The sequence below is a fragment of the Tigriopus californicus genome, chromosome 5 (assembly GCF_007210705.1).
Source record: "Tigriopus californicus strain San Diego chromosome 5, Tcal_SD_v2.1, whole genome shotgun sequence".
Lineage (NCBI taxonomy): Eukaryota > Metazoa > Arthropoda > Copepoda > Harpacticoida > Harpacticidae > Tigriopus > Tigriopus californicus.
The window spans coordinates 9,512,009-9,523,093 of NC_081444.1; the positions used below are offsets into that span (position 1 = coordinate 9,512,009).

Here is an 11,085-nt window from a genome sequence, read left to right on the forward strand (position 1 = left end):
CATATTCAAACGAGATGCTATGTTTTAGTTAGGGTACCAAAAAAAACGAGATTGATGTTCATCTAGTAGGATCTTGGTTTTTTTTTGTTTTTATCCTCAGCCACCACTTCGAGTCATTCGACTTAGTGTTCATTCGAATCATCGTTCGTAAAAAATAAATGTATAGGGAATCGAGGAGAACTCTTCACCGAATACCATTTCCGAGATGTCAATTGGGATGAACGACCAGAGTGACAAGTTCCACGGATTAAAACACTTTCATTCTAGGCAGCGGGTGGCAGTTGCTCAGAGGCTTCATGATCTATCGATTGGTTTCAAGCCCAAGGATATCATCCCCTTCAACGTTCATTCTTTAATTCCGAACTTGGTTCGGCTGAAGTCGCTTTTTTGAAAGATGAAAGTATGATTTGGATGATACTTGAAGCATCAGTGGGAAGTCTTCTGGCCTTAGTTTTCTTGTCACACGTGCATCGTTGTTGGTTGTATTTTTTGCTTTTTTTTGTTTTTTGCTGTTTTTGTTTTAGTTAAAGGATGAAATTTAATTGAAGGTCGTGAGGAATTCCTTGACGATGCCGTTCAATTTTTTGTCACTATCCTCGCTCAAGTGACCGTCCTTTGCGATCTGGTCCAACAAGGGTCGTTGGGTGGCCTTGACGTGCTCCATAAACTTCTTCTCGAAGTCGGTGATCTTGGCGGGGTCAACCTTGTCCAAGAAACCTGATGAAAGAACGGCATTCATCGGTTGAATATAGACACAATTGTACAATTCAAGAATATGAGACAAACTCACCTCGGACACCGCAGTAAATAACAGCCACCTGTTCTTCAATGGCCATGGGCACATATTGGCCTTGCTTCAAGAGCTCGGTCAATCGCACTCCGCGGTTCAACAGCTGCTGAGTGGCAGCGTCCAAATCGGATCCGAATTGGGCGAAGGCGGCCACCTCACGGTACTGAGCCAACTCTAACTTCATCGAACCGGCCACTTGCTTCATGGACTTGGTTTGAGCGGCAGAGCCGACACGGGACACGGACAAGCCAACGTTGATGGCGGGTCGGATACCCTTGTAGAACAATTCGGTCTCCAAGAAGATCTGTCCGTCAGTGATGGAGATGACGTTGGTCGGGATGTAAGCCGACACATCACCGGCTTGGGTCTCGATGATGGGCAGGGCGGTGAGGGATCCACCCCCTTGGGTGTCGCTCATCTTGGCGGCACGCTCGAGGAGACGCGAGTGAAGGTAGAACACGTCGCCGGGGTAGGCCTCACGGCCGGGAGGACGACGGAGCAAGAGCGACATTTGACGGTAGGCCACGGCCTGCTTCGACAAATCGTCGAAGATGATGAGGGCGTGCATGCCGTTGTCGCGGAAGAATTCGCCCATGGCGCATCCGGAGTACGGGGCCAAGTATTGCAGAGGAGCGGCATCGGAAGCGGTAGCCGAGACCACGATACTGCGAGAAAAGAAGAGACACTGCGTTAAGAATGATTTTAACAACGATTTAAAATGAGGCACTTTCAAAATCAAACCGCGTACTTTCTAATATTTTCTGAGATATTATATTTTGACAATTTGAACTACATTTCATATCTGCTCCGTCTGAACTAAATCTATTATGTTTTGCCCAAGCATGTCGACACCAACCGGACTTACTATGGACTGACTTCCGGCAAAAGTAGGACTCATACGAGATCTTCGATTTGTTGACTTTTTACCGAGACTCGAAGTTTTTACTGGATTCAATCTATCAAAAAGACTCGTCTCGCGAAATTCCTAGACGGAAATAATTTTCGAGTCCTTTCTGACAGACGGCCAATTTCTTCAAGAACGAGAAAAAGACTCGAGTGCACTCTGACTCGGTCCAGCCCTACTATCAATCCAATGATAAAAGATCAAGCAAGTGCATCTTGATTTTGAAGGCACCACGTACATAACTTGAAAGGCGCATGTTCGGCCATTTTGATTGCATGATTTGTTGTGTCAGCTGTCGAGGTCGCACGTCCTCCATTGGTCGGGCCCAGACCGCAGGATGGATTGACGAAAGGTGAAAAAATAGCAATGGCCGTAGCTAGCGACACTAAGACTTGATCACCGGTGTCCGGCGCAAGCAATCCTTGGGTCAGCTGACCGGACTTACCTGTATTTCATGGCATCGGCGTCGGTCAAGCGCTTGACAATCTGAGCCACGGTGGATCGCTTCTGGCCAATGGCCACGTAAATACAGAAGAGTTTCTTCTTGTCCTCTCCGGCATCGTTAAATCGCTTCTGATTGATGATAGCGTCAATAGCCACGGCCGTCTTGCCGGTTTGACGATCGCCAATGATCAACTCACGCTGACCACGACCGATGGGCACCAATGAATCCACGGCCTTGATTCCGGTCTGAAAGGTATTATACCCACATTGACAATGGGCGTGCCACTTCACACTTCACCTCCGAGTTAAGGGGGCCATGGCTCGAGGGCAAAGACTCCGGTTTTGGTGTCGATCGCCGTCCAAAGACCAGTACTGACCTGCATGGGCTCTTTGACCGATTGGCGGGGAATGATTCCGGGGGCCTTGACTCCCACCCGTTGACGACCGGAGGCGTTGATGGGGCCAGCTCCGTCGATGGGATTGCCCAGAGCGTCGACCACTCGCCCCAAAAGCTCATTACCCACGGGCACGTCGACGATGGCGCCGGTCCGCTTGACCACATCGCCCTCCTTGATGAGCTTGTCATTACCGAACACGACCACGCCCACGTTGTCGGGCTCCAAATTCAAGGCCATGCCCTTGAGACCGGAAGAAAACTCGACCATCTCCTCGGCCTGGATGTTCTTCAGTCCATAGACGCGGGCGATACCGTCCCCGATGCTCAACACGCGACCCGTTTCCTCCAAGTTGCTCTTGGGGGCCGAGCCCAAGATGCGCTCTTCCAAGATGGACGAGATCTCGGCCGAGCTGGCCCCGCTGGCCGACACGGCGCTTGACGTGGACAGCTTCTGGGCCAACACGCCCAACACGGCCGTATTCTTACCCACCTAGAAAAAAACGAGCAGAACCAGTCAACATCAGCCGTCAAAAGCCACTCACTCGTCCGGCTGGACGGCTGAACGGGTGAACAAGCCCAGCCCTAGCCCAAGGCTCGGAACAAAGCCGGCCGAAACACGCATTACCTGGGTGGCTTTGGGCACCTGACGCGCCAGGGAAGCGGCGATGCGGGCGGAGATTTGCGACATTTTGCTGGATGGGCGGGCGCACGGGTGAACTATTCCAATGGATGAGCGAAGCTTGAACGACGAGTACCGAACTCGATGAACGATGGCGATGGACTCAACTCAAGTGGAGCATGTACTGGGCTCAGCTTATTGCCCCTCAGCTTGCCCCTCAGGCACCACTCTCACACATCAATTCAACAGGCCTGCCACAATACAACCCTAGCCAAACTTGACTCGGGTCAGACGACCCAAAACCCGGGTTGAACCATCCATGGATCCACAATGCGGACCGTATCTAAATCCGTCGTAAAAAGACATGACTGCGTCGGCCATGCAGACCCATTCGAAAGAGCGTATTAGGGCGGGTTTAGCCGGAAGATTGGGGTCGGTCTGGCCCCCAGTTGACCTCTCGGTTCCAAAAAAGCCAGCCTGAGCACCTCGACTTGTCTGTAAACCCAGGCTGGCCCTAAAGGCCAACGCTTTCAGGCGGAAGTGGCTGGTGAAAATCGGAAAATGGCGACCGCCTGCCTCGGCCGCCTCAGCTGATCCCATACTAGGGTGACCGACCAGCGTCACGCTTATTTCGTTCCGAGATCAGATTTCTCACGGCCGAAAAACTGGTCCTCAACCCACCGGACGACCAATCAACCACGTTTCCATGGATTTCCACCAACCACATGTATATATATAAATACCTGTCCCAGAGTTTGGCTTAGTTGGAGGGTCTGCCTAGGGGTCCACCGAGGTGCTTAAGAGTCACACCCTTCCTCAAGCTTCCGTAATGAGTTCACCGTTAGTATATGCCCTTTTGATATAATTAAATGACAGGAAAGGATACCTTTTGTGCCTCCTGTAAATTCACTGCACTGTCCCAATCTTCTCGGTTTGTCTGAATAAAGTAGTCGTTCTCTAATTCTCACATTGCTCCTGCTTGCCTTTAAGGCAAAAGCTCTAGTTTTTCCTGAAAATGCAACTAAATTCCCAATACTTTACAAACAAAAGAGCAAATCTAAAAATTGACCTTTCTGGAGCTGATGTCTGGACACAAGTTGTCCTTCCCGGTCAAGGACTTGCTTACACCCTATTGTCCTTGGCCCGACATCCCTTCTGAGTATTGGCGGTCACGCATCTTTGTCCGGCTCCCGGCCCAATGCCATCAACGACAGAAGCAGACAAGATCTGTTCAATCTGGCCCATCGTCTACCCTGCAAAAAGCAAGAATTTCATTTTTACCTTTCCCTAACAGTGTTTGTACTGTCTGTGATTCCCCTCTTCCGTTTTTTCTTGTGCATTGAACCAATTCTAGTCATACTCATTGTGATCTCACTTTCTATTCAACTATTTTATTGCCTTTACCTTCTTGACATTTTTCTTGTTTTATTCAACAAACCTTTGTATAATGCCTAAACATCATATTTTATTTCAAATTTATTTTAAACAAGAGTCACAGTAAAGATAAAAAAGGAAAAGAAAATATTTGCATTTCAGCCCAGGTTTTTTTACCCTGAGAGATAACTGAGATAGAAAAACTAGGGGAACCACATTTGGTGTAGAAACCGGCAAGGTGTACGGTATTAATTCGCCGGTCCTAGCAAGGCCGGAGACAATTTTGAGGGCTTTTAATTTCAAAGATTTTGAAATAGTGAAATATATTGAAACAGTTGTTAATTACATCAAACTTTTGCAAAATTGGTTTTATTTTGTCTTATGTGTGCCTTAACTGCTTCTGAACAGGCTGATATTTTGGGGTTTGAGAAATTTGTTTCTTGAAAAAAGAATATTTTTTCGCTTTTAAAAAACTCTTTAGTGAATATTTGACCCTCAAAAGCATTTTTTCCTAGCTCTCGTCAATAGAGATTTAAAATGAAAATTGACGCATCTGACGTAACTGGTTCTTTCGTGAAGCATTGTACTGAATGGTGTAAACTAGTGCCCTGTATTAAAAGAGTACTTGCGGTTGAATTTTGAACCTTCAATTCCGTTCCAAAACAATGAGTTTACATGGGTCCCAGATCCAAACAAAACACAGTTTCGTAAATTTTTATGTCTCAAGAGTTAGTTGTCCGGCTTAAGTCATTGTCTGCATTATCTGCAATTACAGCATCACCAGACTCAACATATCCATTTTTCAACAGAAAATGAAGAAAGCGGCTCAAAAAGTACTGTTTAAAGTGTTCAAAGTGCGTTTCAGGGTGCCTGAAGGGTAGTTAAAACCATATATAGCTCGTGGAACCACACAGTTTTTTTATGTAAATGTGTTTTTGGGTCAACTCCTTTGAATACGCCACTCGTAGATAATGGAGGTAAAGATATTGAGCAGGTTTCATCTATGAAAGATTTAGGTGTAGTCCTCCAAAATAATGGAAAGTTCGATGAGCATATCCAGTTGAATGTGAGTAAGGCTTTTCAAATGTGTGGTTGGATAAATCGCACGTTTAAGTCCAGAGATCTTGAATATGCTTCACCCATTTGGGCTCCAATGAGTTCAGCAGGTTTGCAAAAGGTCGAACAATCGACTTGTACAGAGTTAGCATCGTGATGCTATCTCTGGACTTAAACGTGCAATATATCAAACCACACATTTGAAAAACATTACCCACCTTCAGCTGGATATGCTCATCGAACTTTCCATTATTTTTGGAGGACTACACCTAGATCTTTCATAGATGAGACCTGCTCAATATCTTTACCTCCATTATCTACGAGTGGAGTATTTAAAGGAGTTGACCGAAATGTCATTGAGCGGAATTTCATTCCGTTCAGGGCCATATTACTCTCAGTTACCCAAGAGTAGATTCGATTTAAGTCCTTTGCAAGGCTACTGGAATCTTGGCCATTCCTACCAGAAACTAACTTTTATCGTCAGCATAAGAAGAGAGACTGGCAGTGATACTAAGCTTTTGAAGCGGGCAACGAATATTATAAACAAGAGGGGCCCTAAGATCGAACCCTGGGGAACACCTGACTTGACATCATGTATGTCACTAAGGGATCCCTCAACCTTAACCAATTGCTTCCTACCAGAAATGAAACTTTTTAACCAATTGAGAACCCTGCCTTGGATCCCAATTTCATGGAGCCTGTTAACTAAAAGCCCATGATCTACCTTGTCAAAGCCCTTGGCAAAGTCGAGATAAACTACATCAACTGATTCATGACTCTCTAGTCCCTCAATAACCCGCTCAATATGTTCAATCAGTTGGGTAACCGTGTTAAAATGTGCTCGGAACCCATGCTGGCTAGGAGGAAGGACTTCATGAATATCAAGAAATTCAACAAGTTTGAACTTCATGATCTTCTCAAACACCTTCGCAATATTCGAAGTGAGAGAAATCGGCCTGTAATTACTGGGGAGCGACTTATCTCCCCCTTTAAAAATTGGAACAACATGAGCTAACTTTAGTGAAGATGGAAGCTTGCCCTGATCCAAGATGCAGCGCATCAAGTACGACAAAAAAGGAGCGAGAACCAGTGAGCATCTCATCAGAAACTGAGATGTCACACCATCAGGACCAGGAGAGCTGGAAAGCCTCAAGTCCCTTATGGCCTCTAAAGCATCTTGATCTGTGACTACAAGATCATCTAAACGCTCAGCTTGACTAACCATGTCAAGCTCAACAGACTCATCTTCAGAGCAATGAGCTGTTGCTTCCGAACTCAGTGGGGTTGAAAACACACTAGAGAACTGATCTCCAAGCATGTTAGCCATAGTCTCTACATTGCTAATGGCTGCCCCATCAACCTCAAAAGGCCCAACAGAGTGTTTCATTTTTCTCTTAGAGTTCGCATAAGAGAAAAATGCCTTCGGATTCGACCTGACCTCCTGAACCACCTTACTCTCAGTTTGTAACTGGTCATATTTGATGGAGGCCTTAATCTTACCCTGAACTACGTCCAACTTTTTTGGAGACTAGCCACAATTACTGGATTCGAAGTGCTCTTCAGCCTTTTTGCTAGTTTGCAACTCTTTTTGAAAAAAGTCTTCCTATATTTTGGAATTTTTGTCCGTGTACCACCTTTCGGAACACATTCAGAGATTGCTAAACTGGAGCAAACTTCCTTAAAAACTGAAACTAACTTATCAATGGTTGCATCTATGGACGATTCCTGTTTCAGAATTGAAATCAGGTCAAGTTCTTCTAATCTTTCTATAATCAACGGCCAATGTTCATCTTTGAACTTGAACTTAGCCAAACCGACCTTTTTGGCCGGTTTTACTCTAGAGCACGCCGGCTTTTGAATAATGGTCGACCCTATCTCAAGAACATGATGATCTGACAGATTAGTAGGTGTCACATGGACATACTGGATCAGATCAGGGTCATTGGAAAAGACCAAGTCGAGAACACTATTCTCTCTAGTGGCTACACCAACGTGCTGGGAGAAATTGCGCAAGATCGCAAATTCTTCCGCTTTTCGAACGACTGAGATGTCGATTTCGAAATGGGAATATACCCATCAGGACTAACCTCCCACTCTACAACGCTAGCCGAAAAATTAAAGTCCCCTACAAAGAAAACCTTCGAGCAAACTGCCAGGTCCAACTCATTTCCAGTGAATTGGAGAGCTGACGAAAAGAGCTTGCTGAACAAGAAGGGGGTCTATACATTGTTACAATAGACAGATCAAGCCTTTGAATATGACAAACTAAGACCTCTACTTTTCCATTCGACATTTGTACATGACTAACGTGTAAATCATTCCTAACATATAGGCATACGCCCCCATGTGGGAATATGGGATTATCAGGGCGTATCCTATCACAACGAACTAAGTTGAAACCAACTATGGTTAGTTCTTCATCTAAGACCCCTGGCCGAAGCCGGTTTCTGTTATAGAGATGAATGCAATCTCTCTCTCAACGGCTAGTTCTTCTAAGATCTTAACTTATGTGTTGTCTTTTTTAGAAATCAGACAATGCACGTTCAAATATAGCCCCTTTACGGGCCTCTCTTTTGACGGACCAAGTTCTTGGACCAAGATCTTGGACCATCCTCTCCAACCGTAAAAAATCCCTCTTATCAACAAAGCTACGTCTCTACTGGAGGCAATGCATGAGCTAATGGGGATGGTTGGGTTTGAGGAATGGGTTTGGGCAGCTACATTTGAATAGGAACGTATTTTGGGAATAGGGGTGGGGCAAGGAATATTAGGGAGGAGAGTTTTTATAGGAATAGGGGTGGATTGGGTATTTGAAGGAAGAGGAGGGAATTGGGAGAGAGAATGGGAGGTGAGAGGAGAGGGAGGGAGGGAGGAAGCTTAACGGGTTAGGAAGGGGGGTGGGGTGGGATTAGGTTTAGGAATAGGGTCAGCTCTAAAACTACGAAACTGAGCTATCCTATTTCTCGGCTTTCTTTGCGTCCCTTCAACATGGACGGAGGTACACCGTACATTAAAGCATGTCTTAAGTCTCATGGACTGACGGCACATGTACGGGTGAAAAAAAGGACAATCTACCTTTGAACATCCCTTCTTACTATTGTACTTCTCAAGGCCGAACTTGAGAAGTTTTTACACCATTTAGGGTGGTCAAACTGACAGCCTTTTCCTTCTTCAGGACAAGGCTGCTTTCGATAAACAGGACAGACTATTTTCTCTACAACTGTCTTTTCCTGCGCTTTTTCAAGAGGAGATACTACTTCAACTTCTACGTTGGTCAAATTAGTCGACTTCTCAACTACTGGGTGAGCCTGTTCTTCAAGCAGCACCCTGGTTTCATTGACCAGAGCAACTAAAGCCTCTATAATAAACGGCTTATTGACTATGGAAGGATCCTTTCCAGCTAAGACCAGGTCCAAACATTGTCTAGCCCTTTGCTGACTTTCCTAAAATAGCTTCCATCATGAATGCAGGAGGAACTATCTATTAGTAACAAAATCAACAGGCCAAGACGGTTGCATCTTTCAAGTCAGACTTGGACAAATTTTTAGATAGCATTCCAGATCAACCCTATATTCAAGGGCTAGCTGGGTCTGCCAACTCAAACTCGTTGGTAGACCAAATATCATATAGGGATTGAAAGGTAAAAAATAGACGAATTATATCCTTTCATTTTAATAGTACTGGGGATTATGTTCCCTGCAAATGTTAGAAAAGCCCGTGAAAAAAAAGAAGAAAACGTGATATATCCAACCACACATTTGAAAAGCTTTACGCACCTTCAACTGGATATGATATCAAGGAAAAAGTGACGACCATCAATCTTCCACTTGAAGTTGTAATGCAAGCCAACCAGTCCAGTCTTGTTTTTGCTAGTATCGTCCTCAAAAACGGCTTTGTTCCTCATGTCGAGTACGCCGTGGTAGTTGATGAGAGCCTGAGCCTACATCTCTCATCGAACCAAGTGAAGATCCCAATTTCCCATTTCTCTTATTTGACAGCTTCGTCCAAGCTAAACGACATCACAGCCCTGGCAAATATTATTCATCACTTAAAAATTATTCTGAGGCTTCAGTGCCAAGTTCCCATCGGTTGTCTCCAATCATCACAGACTTCAAAGACTTACTGGATAAAATGGACAGAACCCTGCCTGGCGAAGAAATGCTACCAAGTCTTTGTTTCCTTTTAGAACAATTGGAGTTGGCGTTGGTCAAGCCTAAATGTCGTCGATATTCTACTAGCCTGCTAGTTTCAGCCTCTATGTGGCAAATTGCTTCGCCCGCACTCTACAAGTAATTTCTGTCCGAAAGAATTTTGTCCCTACCAAGTCTCACCACCATTAAACGGTTGTCAACCAACCAATCGCTCAATGTTGGCTTGCCAACCGCCACCAAGACTTACCTCAAGATGAGAATCAAGAACCTTGACCTACTTCAAAGAAGAGCCATCTCATAGCAGATGAGATATACACTGCTCAGAAGGTTGAATTTGCTGGAGGAAAGTAATTTGGAACAGATAGTGAGGTCGCATCTAAGACATTGCTCTGTTACATGGTAAAGTCGCTAACAAGCCGGCAACTTGATGTGGTTTCTTTAACCCCTATTGTAAATTTGACTGCCGAAGCCATGCATCATGACTTCGTCAAGGTCTTGGAATGTGTCGAAGATGTTGGGTTTGAAATTGTGGCCATTTCCATAGACAACAGTACGCCCAACAGAAAGTTTGTCCAAAAGATCCTTTGCAATGGAGTGGTTCAACCATGGGTACACCAACCCCTTGACAACACCAGAAAATTGTTCATCGTTATTGATATGGTGCATAATTTCAAGAACATCTACAACAACATACTGAACAAGAAACATTTCGCTTGTCCTGAGTTTCAAGGCAAAGATGTTAAGGTAAGTTTTGCGAGATATTTTTGTATCTCAGTAGAATCTTTCATTTGCAAAACGATCTTTTTCTCAGGCATCTTTTGACCACGTGGAAATGATCTGGAAGCTTGAGCGAGGAAAACCCACACGTATGTCGCACAAGCTCAGTGATAAGGTTCTACCTACACCCATCAGTTCTGGAACGGACAAATGTGAAATTGGCAGATGGCTTCTTCCACGAGAGCACCATTAATGGGATGGAGTTTCATTTGAAAGACTATCCGTCCTGGTCCAGTACTATTGAATTTCTTCGACTTGAGCGAAGATTCTGGAACATAGTGAATGCAAAGTGACTGGGCAACAGATACGAGATGAGTGAAGGGAGCCAATTACGTCTGATAAACAACAAGGACTTCAATTCCTTCAGTGCTTTGTAGATTGGCTTCAGGCATGGGAGTCAAAAGCCAAAGAAGAGGACAGTAAGCTAGCCTTATCGAAGGAGACCTTCTTTGCCCTGAAGCAAGCTAGCCTTGCCCTCATTGGATTGGCAAAACATCTTTTCTGACCGACCAAGGTTTTCATTATGTGCTCCTTGGACAAGTTCAATCCGACCCTTTAGAGGGTAGATTTGGC

General features: G+C 45.0%; 2 protein-coding genes across 2 annotated transcripts; one reads left to right on the forward strand and one right to left on the reverse strand.

Moving 5' to 3' along the window:
* Positions 1-95: 95 nt before the first annotated feature.
* On the reverse strand, positions 96-3,337 carry LOC131881445 (ATP synthase subunit alpha, mitochondrial-like). Its single transcript, XM_059228300.1, has 5 exons — positions 3,161-3,337; positions 2,516-3,025; positions 2,140-2,384; positions 791-1,455; positions 96-717 (listed from the first exon to the last, which is right to left on the reverse strand). Exons 1-5 carry the CDS (start codon positions 3,221-3,223, stop codon positions 539-541), a joined length of 1,662 nt encoding a protein of 553 aa, XP_059084283.1. The 5' UTR covers positions 3,224-3,337; the 3' UTR covers positions 96-538.
* A 6,706-nt stretch (positions 3,338-10,043) lies between these two features.
* LOC131880791 (uncharacterized) lies at positions 10,044-10,705 on the forward strand. The gene is made up of 2 exons (XM_059227491.1): positions 10,044-10,479; positions 10,547-10,705. The coding sequence occupies exons 1-2, from the start codon at positions 10,132-10,134 to the stop codon at positions 10,703-10,705; spliced, it is 507 nt and encodes a 168-aa protein (XP_059083474.1). The 5' UTR covers positions 10,044-10,131.
* Positions 10,706-11,085: the final 380 nt, after the last annotated feature.